General features: G+C 32.2%; 2 protein-coding genes across 2 annotated transcripts; one reads left to right on the top strand and one right to left on the bottom strand.

Moving 5' to 3' along the window:
• Positions 1-1,130: 1,130 nt before the first annotated feature.
• Positions 1,131-6,001, top strand: LOC118063008 (uncharacterized protein At4g38062). Its single transcript, XM_035076913.2, has 2 exons — positions 1,131-1,278; positions 2,202-6,001. The coding sequence occupies exon 2, from the start codon at positions 2,234-2,236 to the stop codon at positions 5,792-5,794; it is 3,561 nt and encodes a 1,186-aa protein (XP_034932804.1). The 5' UTR covers positions 1,131-1,278; positions 2,202-2,233; the 3' UTR covers positions 5,795-6,001.
• A 7,096-nt stretch (positions 6,002-13,097) lies between these two features.
• LOC118063009 (histone H2A.6) lies at positions 13,098-14,328 on the bottom strand. The gene is made up of 2 exons (XM_035076914.2): positions 14,040-14,328; positions 13,098-13,549 (listed from the first exon to the last, which is right to left on the bottom strand). Exons 1-2 carry the CDS (start codon positions 14,226-14,228, stop codon positions 13,334-13,336), a joined length of 405 nt encoding a protein of 134 aa, XP_034932805.1. The 5' UTR covers positions 14,229-14,328; the 3' UTR covers positions 13,098-13,333.
• Positions 14,329-18,656: the final 4,328 nt, after the last annotated feature.

The raw sequence follows: 18,656 nt of genomic DNA, 5'->3' as shown, positions 1-18,656 counted from the left end.
ATATTTTATGAGGAAAGTTATAGTTGTAATTCTCAACCAACTTAATATTAAAAAAAATCAATAAAGATAATTTTGAAAAAAATAATTAAAAAAAAACATAAAAACTATGTGGGATACACTGTAACAATTCAGAATGTTTTCAAGAAAAAAATTACAAAACTAAATTTTTAACCAGATTAATATTAAAAAAAAATTAAAAAGATAATTTTAGGGAAAAAAATATTAAAAAATAATGTAGTAAAAACAAAAACTATATGGAGAAAACACTGTAACAATCGATAATGTTTCAAAAAAAAAACTATAAAATTAAATTTTCAACCAGTTTAATATTAATAAAAATAATTTTAATAAAAAAAACTAAAAAAAAAAACATATAAAGCAAGGTAAAATATTTTCCCACTTGGATTAGAGTATTAGTTAACAAAAATCATTCCTAGGGGATGATGGGTTAGAGTGCATCTAGTATATCCCCAGACGCATACCTCAGCGCAAGAAGCCATGGTTTCCACAGTTCTGAATGCAAAAGCTTCAATACTCATGGCTTCGGATCTGATCAGAACTTCTCCCACCCCCAATCAACCTCCTCAAGCCACCGCTGCAGGAAGAAGACTCGCTGCCAAGTGTGCACTTTCTGGTAAATGGCAGAGTGGCAATTTGGGAGATTCTGCATGCCAGGAGAAATATTTAAAATATATCAATCACACAAGTTTTTGTTGTTAAAGTTTAATCTATATTTTAAAAAAATATTTTAAATTTTTTCCATAAAAAATATATCAATTTAAAATATTTTTCAATTAAAAAATAGTTTCCATACAGCACCTAGGAAAGTTTTTGTTTTTACAGTTTAATCTATATTTTAAATTGTTTTTCAAACTATTTTTTATTTAAAAATATTAAATTAATATTTTTAAATATTTTTTTAATTTTAATATATTAATATAAAATAAATATCAATTTAAAATATTTTTTAATTAAAAAATATTATTGCAGAAGCATAGCCATATATTATCAATCACACACTCGAAACAAATAAAAAGCCCAGTCCAACCTCAGCCCAATTTTCAAAGAAGCTCGACACGCCGTTAAATAGAAAACCATGACGCCGTTTTATTCTATTTCAAACAGAATCCCCGCTCTTCCCTCTCAACGGCTATTTCTTGCACTTTCTCTAGTTGTTTTCATTTTATCTGATCCCTCTCTTCACAACCCAAGAAAATCACAAGAAACTCTCTTACATGGACAAATCTATGGGAAGAAACCCATAATAATAACAACCAGGTATGTTTCTCTCGTTTCTTTTCTGGCTTTCTCTTATTTTTGCTATTTCCAGTGTTAAAAGAATCATTAAGTCATGAAGTTTCTTGATCTGAGAAGTCTTTGGTTTGCACATGTTTTTATGGTTTTTTGGTTGTTACAACGCATTTTAAGTTATCCCTTTTTTTTCTTTCTTTCTGGGTCTCTCTTAATTTTGTCAGGGACTTTTCTTTTATTGTTTTTATGCTGGGTTCTTACGAGAGTAGAAATTTAAGAAAGCCATTGTGTAATCTTGAGATAAATTCGTTGAAAATTCGATCTAAAGGTTTTTTTTCCGGGTTTTCCATGATTTTGACAATAAGATACAAATTTTGGTCGATTATTGAATACCAAAGTGAAAAGAAATGGGGTCTGTGATTTTTTAGATTTAAATAATAATGTTTAGTCTTTGATTTATCTTGGGAGAAACAACCGTGGAAAAGTTATGAAAAATGGTATCTATATCTTTGATTATTTTGGGTTTTGTTTGATTTCTTATAATCAAGAAAAAAAAAGATTGGCATTGCTCGTTGGCAATTAAGTTCTTTATAAACAATGAAATTACAAATTTTGGGTCATTGCATACAAAAGGGGGGAAGAAATAGGGTTTGTGGTCTTTATGGTTTTAATAACTTGTTAATAGTGGTGTTTTATACTGTTCACATGTTCTTAATTAGACCTGGAAGATGAGATGCAATACCCTCTTGGAAAAACAATAGCATCATAGGAGTTATTATCCTGTCAAAAAGTAATTAATTTAATTTTTTTTGTTGGATTTGAACCTCTAGATATATCAGCAATGTGATCTTCACTATATATTTATCTGTGGTACTCTGTTCTCTACTGGCATAATTGCGCCTAAATCAACTTCAATTTGTTATCTGAAGAAGGTTTTTGCTTGTGAACAGGTGTGTCTTGTTTCTTTTAAATTTGCGAAGAAATGGACAGGATCTGTGAAAAGTTAGATGAAGCAAAAGCTGAGATTGAGAAGCTCAAAGCAGATTTAAGATGCAAAGCAGAATTTTCTGACAACTTGAAGAAAGCTCATGGTGAACAGCTTATCCGAACCCAAGAAGCATGTTCGAAAGTTGAGAGACAGGCCCAAGAATTAAATGCTAAGGAAGAGGAAATCTCCACTGTGAAGCGAATGTGTGAAGATTTGCAATGCAGTTTGAAAGAAAAAGAATCCATCATCAGACGTTTAAGCACTGCAAATGATAAGCTTAAAGTTGATTGCGGTGAAAAGTATAAAAAATGGGAGGAGGAGAAAAGGGGGCTAGTGTTGGCACTAGATGAGTCAAATGAGAAGAGCACAGATCAAGAGCAAAAGATTCATGTGTTTATGGTAGAGATTGAACGTTATAAGGGGCTTCTATCTGCTTCACAGAAGAAATGCTTGGAAGCAGAGAAAAATGCCAAAGCATCCATAGAGATGAGGGAAAGGGATTCTATGCTACTCAAGTTGGAGGAGGAGAGCAGGAAGGTTGAAAATCAGCTAAAATGGAAGAAAGAGCAGTTCAACCATCTAGAAGAAGCACATGAAAAGCTCCGATATCAGTTCAGGGAAAGCAAGAAAGAGTGGGAGATGGAGAGGTCCACATTGATTGATGAAATTTGCTCACTACAGACACGCTTAGATTCTCAGACTAGAATGTCAGAAGATCTTGAAAAACAGTTCAGGATGTGCAATGAAGCTTTAGCTCATGAAGAAAGCAGGAGAAAGTATCTTGAAGTCGAGGTTTCTGAATTTAAAGCACGCTTTGAGAATGTTTTCACCGAGTGTCAGGATGCAAAGTCACAACTAGAATGCTTGGCCACTCAAAGGGACATTGAAATTGCAGCTCTGAGACATTCTTTGGCTACCAAGGAGACATTTTACAAAGAAATTGAGTACAAAGCAGGAAAACTAGAGCAAGACAATCAGGAGTTGCTGGTGTCACTCAAAGAGCTTCAGGAGGCCGGGATTCGGGAAGTGGGAAATTCTTCTTTGGCAAAAATGCAAAACAAGCTCAAGAGTTTGGAGCAGATGCACCGAAATTGCTCTGCAAATCTTAAAGCTAAAGAAGCTGAATGGAGCTCTCAACTGGAGAAATTGACTGGAGAGCTGGATAATTACAGGTCTGCACTAGAGAGCAAAGAAACAGTAGCAAAAGAGCTTGACATGGAATTGGAAAATTGCCACTCTGTGATAATGCAGTTGGAGTTGCAGAATGAGGAGGCTTCGACAATGCTACTGGTATTGAAATCAGGAATAACTGAGGCTCAACTGAACATTGGGAATGATGAGACTGAGGTGAGGCTTCATGACAAAGAAAGAGGCGAAGATGTCTCTCTCTTGATGAGGCAGCTGGAGACAAAGAACACTGCTCTGGCTAAAGCAATGACAGATTGTGAGGAGGAACGTCAAAAGGTTGCATCTTTATCGAAGAGAGTTGAGTACCTGGATCTTGTTGAAGAGCAGAGATTATTGATGCAGAAAGAGCTTGAGAGATACAAAGAATTGCTTGAGGAATCATCAAGGTGTCAACTTTGCTTCAAGAAGCAAGCCTTGCAGACAGAAAATGACTTGAAAGATAAACTTAAGGCAGTTTGTCATGCCTTGGATGTGGCGAACTCAGAATTAGCGAAAGAACATCAGAAGGTAGTATCTTTGTCAAGGAGAGCCAAGTCCTTGGATTTTATAGAAGAGAAGTGGCTCTTGATGCAGAAAGAGTTGGAGAAGTGCAAGGAAGTGCTTGAGGAGTCATCTAGTCGTCAAAGTTGCCTAGAAGAGCAAGCTTTACAGATTGAAAACGAGCTCAAAAAGAAATTTAGAGAAGTTTGCAATAAATTCGACATGGCCAGTTCAGAATTGGTGGAACATCGTGAGAAGGTGGAATGTTTATCTAAGAGGGCTGAGCACTTCGATCTTGTTGAAGAGCAACAACTCCTGATGCAGAAAGAGCTTGAGAGGTATAAGGAAATGGTCGAAGAATCGTCTAGGAAGCAGCTTCTCATAGAAATGAAAGCTTTGGATGTGGAAACTGACTTAAAGGAGAAACTAAGAGAAGTTTGTGATGAATTGGACACTGCGAAGGCTGAATTGGCTGAAGAAAACAAGAACGCGGCATCTTTGGCTAGAAGAGTTCAGTCTCTAGATCTTATTGAAGAGCAGCATCTCCTGATGCAAAAAGAACTCAAGAAATACAAGGAAATGCTTGAGAAGGCATCCAGGTGCCAACATAGCTTGGAAAAACAAGCTTTCCAGAAGGAAAACGACTTGAAAGAGAAACTTCGAGAAGTAAGTGATGAGTTACACAGACTGAAATCTGATTTTGCAGCTAAAATTTGTGAAGGACATGCTGTGGAATTTGAATTGTGGATATGGAAATCGATTGCTCATCGATTAAAAGATGATATTGAAGAAAGCCAGTTGTTGCGCAAAGACATAGAAGATTCTCTTCTTTCACAAGCAGAAGTTGAGCATACTATTAAGCAGGAGAAAGATGGTCTCGCCCAAATGTTACAAGCAAGGGACGATAAAATAGATAACCTGCAGCAGCAGATTGAATTCTTTGAGAAAGAACTTAAAACAAGAGAGTCAGCTGCCACTTCTGCAATGGAGACAGTAATGTCCTTTGAGTCAGAGAGAGAAGGTTTTCTACAAACCATGAAAGAGAAGGACAAATTGTTAGATGATCTGCAGAAAGAGGTTGGGTGGCTGGAGCAAGAATCATTGAGAAGAGAACTTGAAGGTGCAATGATGACACAAATAGAGGCAGAAAGAAAATTTGACCACGAAAAAGAACATATTATCCAACTTGTGGAGGAGAAAGATCAAAGAATAGATGACCTCTTGCAGCATGTGAAGTCGATGGAACAAAAATTTAATGGCTCGCTGACCTCTTTCTCTCTGGAGCTTGCTGAGAAGCAGGCTGGGATTCATTTGCTCCACGAGGCTTGGGAAAAGATTGCTTCAGCTGCGATTCTGGACCAACTGGAAATTGAAGAGAAGAAGATGATGATAATAGAGCTGGAGGATGACATCTTTTCTACACGAAGGGAACTGGAATTACAGCAAAAATCACTCTTGGGTTCGAAAAAGAAGGCACTAGAAATTGAAGCTGCACTAGAAGCAAAACAGTTGGAAATGAAGAAATTGAAGAGTCTAATGGAGACAAAGCTGAGAACATCAGAAGCCTCAGTTGATGAGCTTAAAGATGGGAACAGAAGTTTAGTTGGAAATGTCATGAAGTTGTCATCAGAAAGGGACAACTTGTTTGGCTTGCTCACGGAACTTGTTGAGAGAATTAACCAGTTCTCCGATGAAGACATGCAATTGATGGGAACCTTGGAGAGCATGATGCAGTCATTTGACAATAGTGGATCCGGTCCCATCTTGAAGTGTGATAGTGAGCTTTTCAAGGCTGTGAAAGAGAATGCCAATACTTGTCCTTCACCTACAACAAAGAGACTTCGGTCTGTTCTTGAGGATAGATCACCATTTAGAGAGCTCAACTAGCTAGAAATGGGAAAGCAGCTGTTACTATTTATAGCTTGCCTATATGTTAGGGTGATTCTTCCATTAACATGTCTTGCTAATTTTTAGTTACCATGCAAATCTTAAGAGTGGATGGTGATTGTTATGTATATGATGCACGTTTAAGCAATTTGTTGTGCTAAGAGAATTTGCCACAAATTCAGATTGATTTAACATTTTTCTACGGAACCTGTTATGTATATGATGCACGTTTAAGCAATTTGTTGTGCTAAGAGAATTTGCCACAAATTCAGATTGATTTAACATTTTTCTACGGAACCTGTGTCTTCTCATGTTTTACTTTATGCGTGTTATACAAAAGAAATGCTTTTAGAAGCATTTCTTTTCCGGCGCCACGCCAATCCCTTGAACTGTCTGCTGTGAAAGCTGCTGCTTCCGTCGTGCATTCACACGGTACTACATTTGTGTGAGCACTTGCATGAAGGTCTCCCCATTTTAACATCTCTCTAATGTTAATGGTTTTTGTGCGCTTGTTCTTTGAATGCTCATACAAGGAATAGTTAAGAGATTTGACCAGGGTTGGTCAATTGACTCAAGTATTATTTTTTTTATATAATATTTTTGTTTAAAATAGTAATGTTTTAGAAAAAAATAAAACACTTAAAACAGTGTTATTTTAAAAAACAAATTAGCAAAATCTCACCAAAGTTTTAATCAGATCATGTCACGGATTGACCTACAAAGTCATCTAAATTTGACCAGATTAACTATATAAATAATTTAAAAGGACACGGTTTGATCCAGGATCCAAGTTAATAGATCATTGAGTCGATCTACTTGGCCAAGTTGGGTTTCACAACACTGATTTATAAAATTAAGTCCAACTATATTTTTCATATGGTCATTTGTTAGCATTTTTAGGTGCTTGTAATTTTAAATATGGTTTTTAATTTTGTAAAATTAACATTGACAAATAATCTAAAACATAATAGACATTCATTGTTCACCTAAAAATGGTGTTGTAATAGTTTGTTTCAACATGGTCTTTTTTTATATACATGTTGCATAGTTGTTGTGTTGTTTTTTTTACACTTATTTTTCTTTAACTTCAACTTTTCTATGTGTTAGATAAGAGAATTCTTGGATGTTACAATGAGTTTTTTCTTCTTTACTATTCTTTCTCTTCTTCATATCACCACCAAACCAATATTTTCATTTCTTTTTTTTTTTCTACACTCCTCCCTAGTCATTTTCTTCTTTTTTCTATTTCTCTCATTTTCCCTTTCTCCTCTTCATTTCCCTTGTTTTTTTCTTCTACACTCCTCCCTCGTCATTTTCCCTTTCTTATCTGTTCATGATGTATTTTTTGTTTGGATTGTGAAAAAAACTTCCTTAGAATATTTTCATTTCTTGCGTGTTCTAAGCATTTTGTGATATCAATTTGAAGGGTTTTATTGTGATGGTTTAAGCTTTTAGCAAGCTTCCAATGTTTTGTTTCCTTTCTTACACTTTAAATGTTTGTTTAAAGGCCTCGAAAGGGATTCCTTATCTTTCTTTATCTTTTTTGCTCATTTTTTTTCTTTGTTTTCACTAGGTTTTTTTTAATAAGTTATTTGATGCATGTGTGATTTATATAAATATATTTTTTAAGAGCACCAGGAACATGATGACTTTGCAACTATAGGTAGAGTCATGTGATTGCTAAGCATACTCATGTATGTCTTACAAATTTTGCATTAAAATTTCATTATGCTTGCACTACAAGAAAATTGAAAAATACTGATAAAATATTCTATCGACGTGTAAATTTCATTCTATCAGTAATTTACATCACCGAAAGATTTACTGGTAAAATCATAAATATTTTCAATGACATAAAATTTTAAATTTTCTAGCTCAAAAGATGGAGTAAGTCGATATGGACTAGCACATCCATTTGAAATATATCATCTCCCTCATTTACTTCATCATTACCATCTTCAATAACTATAACTTGGACACAATTTAGGTTTAGTTTTCACAACATATAGTCAATCAACTCTATTATGATCTTTTCTAAAATGAGTGTATTTATAATACAATTGTTGGCATTATTTGGCAAAAACAAAAATATTATTGATGTTACGAAATCTATCTCTTTTATGTATTTCAACCATACCATGGTATGTATCTATTTTAATTTCTCTATCAGTATCATATTAATAATATTTGAATAAAACCAATGTATCTTGCAAACTATGATATCACAATCCAATAACCTTTTATAACTTTGTATAATAATCAACTTTAAACTCAATGAAAATTGAACCATTTACACAAACTCCACTATTTTATGTCTTTCTACCCTCATCATACTCTTCAGTATAAAAAACATGTTTAATGATGAAATGCTCATTATAATAATGAACCTTTTTTTTAGGACCTAATGATTGAAATTTCAATTTATCAGCATTGTCTCTTATGTTGAAAGCTTGGTTAAAGTTAATAATCATTAACAGTCAAAGAAAAAAACATAAGTAAATCTTTTCTTAGGAGTTATGAATTATTAAATACTTATATATGTTTTAAACTATATGGCAAATTTTTCATCTTGTAATTAGAAAATTTGAGCTTTGGTAGCATTTGGATTTTGGAATAACAATAATTGATGGTGTTGCCTAAAAAAATTATTGAATTGAGTCTATATAAGAATATAAGAGAAAATAGTTAGGTGTGTGAATTACTCAAACAAATATCTCTAAAAAACTAACTAATCTCTGTCAGTGCATGCATCTCATATTTTTTATAGCAATGAATCCTTATAGGCAAGTTGAATGAATGTTTGTATAAATATATGACAATCATGACTCTTTATTTCATACAATTTGTATTTTTCTAAATTCACTAATCTAAATAATTCCTTAAGCATATTCATAAGCAAATCGCAGACTTTTAAATCATCATTTATAAAGAAGAAACTATGTATTTTTATCTAAAGTGAATATGGCTTTTGGCTTTGCAAAACATAATCCATCATTAAGAAATTCCATATTTCAAAGCTTGATCCATTATAACATTCATATTGTTATTTGTTTTCCCTTTTCATATTCATGATTGTATTAAAAATATTGTCAAGCATATTCTTTTCAATATACATGACATCCAAATTATACAAATAACATTAGTCTTTCAATAAGAAGATTCCAAAATATACTCTACTTTACCCAATTATAGTTCACATAAAAAAAAAATGAAACTTCTATTTACCAAAATAAAAACCAAATACAAGGCTTTTATTTTGTGAAACTACATCATACAATTTTTCACCCAATAGTATCAACTATTCAGCATCCCATTCAGCTATACATTTCAAAAAGTCCTTTATGTTGTTTATGTATCGATGATGACTTGGAAAGAACCTCTAGTGATAATAAATAAACTTTACCACCATTCATTAAGGTAAAGACCTTATTATTTTTTATACAGTGTGGACAAACTAATTTTTCATGTAAGCTCCAATATGAAACCATCTCATACGTAGAAAAATAATTTATAATTCATATCAATATTGTCTTCATCTAAAAATTTTATTTTTCTTAAGACATCATATGTCAAATCCTCGATTAACCATAACTTATTCAACTTATTAATTAACGGTTAAAAACAACCACATATATTCCTACCTAGATTGTAAGGACCAAGTATGACCACATACAAGAACAAGTTTTGGCTTCATACACATCATTAAAGTCAAGTTATAAAATGTTATTATGATCGATCAACAAGAATATGGTGAAATAAAAGATGCAAATGGATTAAATTAATATGTACACAAGTCAAAATGTACGTTTCGTGGTTTCATTGAAAACTAAGGATGCAACCTATTAAACTGTTTTCAAACTTCAACATTAGAAAGGTGAATCATGATTCTAAGCTTCATTATTGGAATGGTGCATCATGACTCCATTCATCGTATCATGTAAATGATATTATGTCATGAGCTCAACAATATTTAGAGATATAGATAACTTTTACAATATATAAGTGATTGGAAAGTATCTTAGTTTTTATATGAGACAAGTTTTTTTCTTCTACCACTATTAGGTTTATACAGAGTGTGCTGACAAGTTTTGTACAAGGTAAAATCTATATATTCATTGTAATACAACATGCAAAAGTTTAAAAACATTTTAATTTTTTGGTATCCTAGTTGAAAGGTTTCATCATGTCTTTAAGTAACATGCTTTTAACACATTCAATAATGATATCATAATCAACCTCTCTCAATCCATAACCTGACTTGATGGTAAATACTCGTGCAATAACCAATAATTTGTTATGAGTTATGTACTCATCCTATAATGGTTCATCAAAATCTTTCAAAAGTTTAAAAAACCTAGTTACATTTATATATAGTTCTTTATTTAAAGGGATGTTACATGAGACTTCACTTGAATAATCCTGATTCATTCTTATTGCATTCATCATCGTACTCCTATAAGAATTACTATTATCATTTGCAAACCCATATATTTCTCCATGTGTAACCTAATATAAGTATTTCTCAACAAACCTTTTTTTAAATAGATATATCATTAAAATATCTTTATGGTGGAACTTAACAATAAAATTGATAAAATATGATTGGTACCCATTAAAATAACTTATCATTTCTTCAATTATAACACACATAAGTTACAAAATCAAACTCGATTTCATCAAATGAAAACAAAAACATTTAATTTCCCCTAAATCTCAAACAAACCTTAATATATAAATCATACAATAATACAATAAATTTCTTTGTAAAAAAGTTGAAAAACACTTAAATATACAAGTAAACTAAAAATACTACAAAACAATTCAATAAATTGACCTAAAACATAAATGAGATATAAATAAAGGTGAGTTTGGTTATTTTGTATATTGAGACTTCAAAAAAAATCAATGAATATACATATTACTGGTAGATTTATATTGTCGCTGGTGGGTTAGGGTGGCTAGATTTATGAGAAAATGAAAGGCTACTGGTATTTATTTATTTTTACAAGAGGAAGAAGAAAATGAATGGGAGGGCTATTGGTTATAACTTATTTACATCTTTCAATGAAATAATTCCATCGACAATTACATCAATAAATAATGACGTGTTAACTTTCCAACAAAATTGTCGATGGCATTTTTAATGATTTTTTTATTTTTTATACTCCATTGATAATTCATAGAAAAGTATCAATGGAACATATTTTGTTGTTATTCCATCAAAAACTCTCGATGGAAATTCTTTGTTGTTATTTCCATTGTAAATTAGCAATGGAATATTATCCATTAGCCTTTTCATTGCTATTTATTAGTTTTTTTTTTTATAGTATTGCAAACCACTAAAAAAACCTATATGTCATGCTAAGGAAGGTTATTCTCTGGAGTAGAAGTCATTTTTCCACCTTCTAATTAACATTATTTCTCTCTCTCTCGATACATCAATAAAAGAAAAGAAAAAAAATTATCCTTAGCATCTTATTTATAGCTTGGTCCAATTTACACTAACCTACTTTGTTTGGAAATTTATAGTTTTGGGTTTTGGAAGTGGATAATGCTTTTGATGTGAGATAAAAGACAAAGAAAACAAGGTAAAGTCAAGTATTATTACTTTCAACTCATTGCTTAATTATCTTGGTAAAGCACGACGAAAGGACACGATAAGAAGGATGTTGAAAGAGATGGAAGTTAATGGTTTTATGCCTAATGAGTTTAATTACAACGTATTTTTTAAAGTTCAATTATAAAGCATATATTACTATGAAACTGTATCAAGAGGCTATTAGGAAAGGAGTCAAGATTTATAACTACACAGCTAGTGTTTTGTTGATTGGAATATATAAAGAAAGGAAAGTTAAAAAGGTAAAGAAGGTTATGATGTCCCTTGTGGAACATGGCTTATTTCAAATATGGTGATATATAATACTATTGTGAATAGTTTGGGTGGTTCTGTAATTATAAGGTTAAAAAAAGTCACCGTCTTGAGTGGTTTTAATCATATTTTCTATCATGTTAATACAATTATGAAGCCTGAAAAATTTTAAATTATAAAATGCAATTCTCACCTAAACTTTGTACACAATTGATGTGTGGACAAAAAAAAAGTTACCTTTTTACTCATTTTGCACAATGAATGTGTTGCAATGATAAAATCCAACTATAGAATGATAAATTATACTATTGTGTCTTAAGCAAGTTTAAGATTTAGTTTCTTCTTAATAGTCAATCTTTGTTAGAAATCAATTTCTTGGATTTTTTTCCTTAAAGATTCTTTAATTCTTGAAGAAGATTTAAGATTTCAAATTGAAATTGAAACTTAACACTAAGCCACCCTCATATATAATATATTAGATGCATAAATTTTTAAATTTTTTTGAATATATAATATAAAAATATAAAGATTCATATTCATATATAATATAAAGATTCATAAATTTTTAAATTGGACGAAAAAACTAAGCCACCCTCTTCAAGTTATAATATATTAGAAACTTAAACAAAAAACAAATTAAAAATTCTCTTCAAGTTATAATCTCTTTCTTCTGATGACACGATATGAGCCTAGATCAAAATCAAGTGTTTCTAATCGATTTCTCTTCTCGTGCTATTGAAATTCCCTCTTCTTTCTCGAATTAGTCATGTTGTTATCAAAAAACCCTTAAAAAATAAAAAAAAACAAAAGGCAAAATTGAAGTTTAAGAAACCTTAATTTTTTAATCTTTGTCGACTTTGGTGAAGATTAATAACAATGATAAAATCACCAAGCTTGCCATGTATGCTTCTAATCTAGTCTAAGAAGGAAAAATTGCTACCAAAAATGCCATCACTATTAGCTCATCGCCATTGATACAGAAATATATCAGATTAAAACAAGCAAGGAAGAATAATACCCTTTCATCATAAGAAACAATCGACTTTACAGAGAAAGCAACTCAACAAGTGAACAAGCTTACAACGGCTTGTGTATTCCTCAGTTGACCACAAATAATTCTAATCATGGCAGACCTATTTCCAGAAACATAAACGCAGTCCATTCCTAATATCCAAATCACCCCTCTGCCCTTCCAACCCTCCACATTCTGCTCAAAATCATCAGGTACAAGGTGTACAAGTTTAAAAGATGTTAAAATAGAAGAAAATGATATGAATCTAAACAATTAGAGTCCTCTTCTATTTCTGCCTCCCAAATATCAATCAAAACACCATTGCCCACTTCCACGCATCCCATTCAACTACTATCAAAACAATAAACTATGAAGAAGCAATCAATAATAGCCAAGCAGGGAAGAAGGTTTGCAACTTAATCTTTGGATGAAATTCAAATCGTGCAATAATTATCATTACGGAGAAGAAAAAAAAATTCAACGTTACAGGAGCACAATGATCAATTTATATTCACATCACTAACTACTAAAACTACCCTTGGCTGAACGCAGACCTCCAAATCCTAAAAACTGAAGAAAAAATAATTAAACTAAGACTTGATATCATAGTGAAATCACAGTAACAGAAATATATTGCTTTAAATATCTTCCTTCAAATCTAACTGTCATCATCAGCAGGGGCCTTAGAGGAGCCACCAGCCTTCTTTGGGAGAAGAAGGTTGTGGATGTTAGGCATGACACCTCCATTAGCTATTGTAACATCACCAAGAAGCTTGCTAAGCTCCTCATCATTCCTAACTGCTAGCTGGATGTGGCGTGGCACAATACGGGTCTTCTTGTTGTCTCTTGCTGCATTTCCAGCCAATTCAAGAACCTGAGAGCACAGACAACATAGAAAAAACCCATCAAACACAAAACCAATTTATAAATAAAAAATAAAAAAATATTAATTAATCATGCCCTAATTTTGGATTCGAAACAGGAAGTTTAGATTCATAAAATTTTGAACCCCAAATTCATGGAAAAATCAACACGAAATCAAGTTCCAGTACTCAAACATGAACTAAATTTTACAAATTAGAAAAATATTTAATTAAAGCTTGAAATCCCAAATTAGACTCGGGAACAAGTTCAAACCCTGGATTCTGAAAAATCGAGATCAGCCCACCAAACAAAGTCACATGTGTGACCGTTGCCACCCCTTCAAAAACACAATTAACACCATAATTCCCATAGACAACAAGTTAATTCCAAGAAAAATCACCCAAATTAAAGAACCCTAGATTCACGAGCTGGAATCACACAATCATCGCCAAAACACTTCTAACACACAAAATTGAAGAAAGAAATAGAGGCGTTATTACCTCGGCAGCAAGATATTCAAGAACAGCAGCAAGGTAAACAGGAGCGCCGGCACCGACACGCTCAGCATACTTGCCGGCCTTCAAGAACCTAGCAATACGACCCACTGGAAATTGCAAACCAGCCTTGCTACTCCTTGAAGTAGCCTTCTTTGAGGCTCCAGATCCTAGAGTTTTGCCTCTACCAGCCATTGATTGATTCTTGTCGGACAAAAAATTCGAAACAAACCGTGGAGAGAGATGCGCCCTTTCTTTTTCGAGAGCGCAAACGCGAGGAGGGAGAATAATTGTGAAGCATGAAACGGGTGTCTGGGGTTTATATAGGAGAAGGGAAAATGGGGTGGGCCAATGATAGTGGAGTACGCGGATTGAGATCTCTGGCCGTTGGATTGGAAGTGAAATGACAGTGGAGATTCTCTTAACCGCTTGGTTTTGTTTTTGGGAAATTTTCGTAGGGATTGGTGAATTGACTGAAATTTATTTTGAATTTTGGAGGGCTTTGGGAATATGGGTCCAATAGAAGAACGACACGTTCACAGAGAAAGAAAACTGGCAGCTTGCGTTTTTCTGGGCAGGGCCTGAGAGAATATGGCCTTCCGTCCTACTTTAAGGCTGTAATTTTGTTTTGGGGTACATAAATTGGGTCATTTGGGCTGCATGCAAACGCTTGATGGAATTGTCTACATACCACTGTAGGATCAAAAACAAATTAAAAGTAACAAAAAATATATTTAGATAATAGAGAATTATTTTACATTGTTATTAAATTCAACTTAAAAGATTAGTTTGAAATCTCTCTCAATATGACTCTTTATCTAATTCATTCAACTTAATTAATTCAAAGACAATTTGGATAATTATTAAAAAATGATGACGAAGAAATTAAGAAGAAAATAATAAAAATTTAAAAAAAAAACCTTGACACGACTATTTGTCTAACTCAAACTAAAATTAAACATGTGGGATTTTCCCTAACATGACTCAATTGACTTGTCAATCTAAAAACAACTTAAACGATCGTTAAAAAAAGTTCGAGAATGAATTGAAAAAAACAAAACCGCTTAAGTTGACTCCTTGCTTAGCTGAGGTTTAAATTTAAATATGTGAGATTTGTCTTTACGTGACCTAGTTAACTTAATTGGCTAAAAAATAACTTGGACTACAATTAAAAAAGATTGCGGTTGAAATTATGAGAAAAAAAAATAAAAGGAAACAAATAAGAAGATGAACTTGTTTCACTATTCATATGAACAATGAAGCAGGTGTGTATGACCCTTAAGTTTTTTTTTTAGTTTGAGAGTACAATATTATATCTAAAGAGGTTTGAATTTTGTTATCGGTCGAGAGAATTACACCGAGTTATGTGTTGACTTGGTTAATCCAAGTAAGATTTTTTAAAAAATAAAGAATCAAAACAATGTTGTTTTGAACAAAATAAACTATTAAAAAAAAAAAGTTGACATGTTAATGATTGAGTTTTGATCAAATTGGACCTAGGTCACACCGGGTCACTTAGGCTCAATTGCCTTTAAACGATGCATATGGCTCACTCTGGTCACCATCCATGACCTTCTTTAGTGTTGTTGAATTTATCTTGCTGAGAAATTTTTTATGGTATTGGTAGTGTCATGGTGGGAGCTTCAGTATGTCTCTAGTATCTCTTTCTTCTTCTTCTTCTTTTTTCTTCGTTTCTCTTCTATCTTCTCATTATAATTACTCATTTGCCTTTACATGAGAGTATGACTTACTCCGGTCACCGTTGGTGACCTACTTTAATATTGATGTATTTTTTCTCGTCAATATCTTTACAATGGTACTAATGATATCATAATAAAAGATTTAATGTGCTTTCAAAGTCTAACTTTTTCTTTAATTGTTCTCCACCTTCTCTCTTCTCATTTAATTGCTCATCTGTCTTTAGATAGAGAATGTGGCCCACTTCAGTCATCATTGGTGACCTTCTTTCATGTCATTGAATTTTTATCGCCAGTGTTTTTCTAATGTTATTAGCGATGTCATAATCGGAACTTTCATTATAATTGGTGTCAGTTCATTAGTGATTTCGTTAAAATGTTGCCTTTTTTCATTTGTGACAACATTAAATGTTTCTTTTCTCAATCATGACACGCATGAAACTATTTTATGTTGCTAAAAAAATTATACATGTGTTATTTGGGCAATAATTTTTTTAAATGGTGTTAATAATCGAAAATGCCTTTCAAAAACCACTTTGAACAGTTGTATGGAGATTGGTATTCAAAGCTAATAATGAGCTTTTCTTTTCTCAAATATCTTAAATGTTTCGGAGTAAAGAGTTCCATTATTGATTTCCTTTGATCTATTATTAAGGATGCATGAACATCCCTAAACCATACTTGTTAATTGATATTCATGATAATGTGGACTTCTTTGATTTGCCATGTTGAGCTAATGGGCCAATGGTGAAGCAATTAAGACTATATATATACTATCTACTTTCATTAAAAATGCACACTACTAATGTAATACCTAATCTTGCCTACTTTTAAATTTATGAACATCAACAAACTTCAGTCTTTTTTGTTTCAAATTTGTTACAATTGAAGAGAAATAAAGTTTAAGAACCAAATTGTAAATAAAACCTCTTATGCATGTAGGCAAACTCGTTTATTTAATACACTCGATATGAGATTGTTCTTTCTTAAAACTTAGTTCTTTGCTCGCCATGAATTTGATTAAGAATGGATTCTTTTATGTTGCTTTTATACAACCCATTATCCACAAACAAATTTTTTAGAGCAAACAGTTGGATCACCTTATTTCCTTTTAGTATAAAGGCTTGCAAATGTCCAAACGATGATGGGCACTAATGTGGTCCTATGTAATAAATGTGGTGTATTTTGAAAGTGATCATTGAAAAAGGTCCATCATAATATAATAGAGATAAGAATCGTCTAATGTATGCAAGGGTACTTTTGTACTCTAATTTGGCAATTATTTCTACTTTTTCTTAAACAAGATAAATTGTGTAATTAACTTAGTAAATAAAAAAAATTAGTGAATTAACATAGCTTCAAAAAAATTTGGTGAAATAACACACTTTGACCATGTGACGCTTTAGAAGCACGATTTTTACTAAATGTAGTTATTCAGAAGTGCAACAAGTGCTTAGGAATAGCGACATTTCGCACTTCTGAAGGGTGACATCAAGGTTGTTAAAATCGTGATTTTAACACGACATGGAAAGCCATTCACAAACTCGGATCGTAAAAATGGATCGTAAAATCATAAAATCGTAAGGAATTTTAAAATACATTAAAAAAAAATTATACTTCAAATAAAAATTCATGCTCTTGTATAAATATATATATATATATATATATATAATTTATTTTATAAAATATAAATATCATCTTTTTATTTTTTTAATAAAAAAAATATAATATAGAAAAAATCTATTTAAAAGCATTAGAGGATTTTGAGTAGCTTAAGAGCATTAGAGGAGGAAATAGCAAGGCAAGTTAAGAGTGGATTTAAGATCAAGATGGCAGGACCCCCAAGACAAAAGAGAATTATTTTCGAAACGGAGCTCTCTCTCTCTCTCTCTCTCTCAGGTAGGACATTGTTACTATTTTAAATAGATTTTTTTTGCATTAAATCTTGGGTAGAGACAGAGAAGAGGGTAGGACAGGAGAAGTGAAAATCAATGGCTGCAGACTTCCGCACGTGATTCTCGCCTGAAGACTGAAGAAAAATCCAATAGGCGTCTGACAGCTGGACATAAGGGGGAAAATTTTGTTTCAGCGCCTCATTTTGTTGAAATCGTGAATTTGCACGATTTCATCCGATTTTTGCGATTTCATCCGATTTCTGCGATTTCACCTGATTTTTTATTTTTTCAAGCAATTCAACCCGTAATGCATGTTTTGACTCGTAAATCGTTTTGACTCGTAAAATCATACGATATTACGAGTCAAAACGCGATTTTAACAACCTTGGGTGACATGGTCAAAAAGTGTCATTTTTTGCTTAACCGGTACACTAATTTTGAAAATAACAAAGAAAATCTCAAAACTGTCAAAACTAAGGGGTCTTGGTGATATTTTTATATTTAAAGATCTAATGATCCACATAGCAACATTATTCTACTACAAGGAAAACGACTTCAAGAAAATACTGTAAAAATCTGAGTGCAATCCAACTATCATATCAAAAGTTATAACCCTTTTAGATTGTTATTATGGTTTGGCATGACCAAACCTCCTCTTGAGCCTAGACATTTCCCATTAGTTCATAAATGCATATGTTAGGCCATCAATGTAATCTGGTTAAGGTAGATCCTTATTTAGTTATGATAGATTCACACATAATTGCTCAAAATCATTTGCTACTGTGCGAACAATAATTTTTTTAGATTTTGATCGGATTTTATTTTTTAGTCAACAAGTTGGAAAAGAATGTATATTTTGACTTATAAAACATATTTTGAAGAAAAATTCATAAAATTATAGTTTTTATGTGAAACAATCAACGATTAATACAACTAGATCCAACCGATCAACTAGTATATGTAGAAAAATAGAGTTTGACCATGTTGCGTTTAGAAATAATGACATTTAGTAAAAGTCACGCTTATGAAGC

Source organism: Populus alba, chromosome 1, assembly GCF_005239225.2.
Source record: "Populus alba chromosome 1, ASM523922v2, whole genome shotgun sequence".
Lineage (NCBI taxonomy): Eukaryota > Viridiplantae > Streptophyta > Magnoliopsida > Malpighiales > Salicaceae > Populus > Populus alba.
The sequence above is the reverse complement of the archived record's forward strand: the minus strand, read 5'-3'. Positions and strand labels throughout refer to the sequence as shown.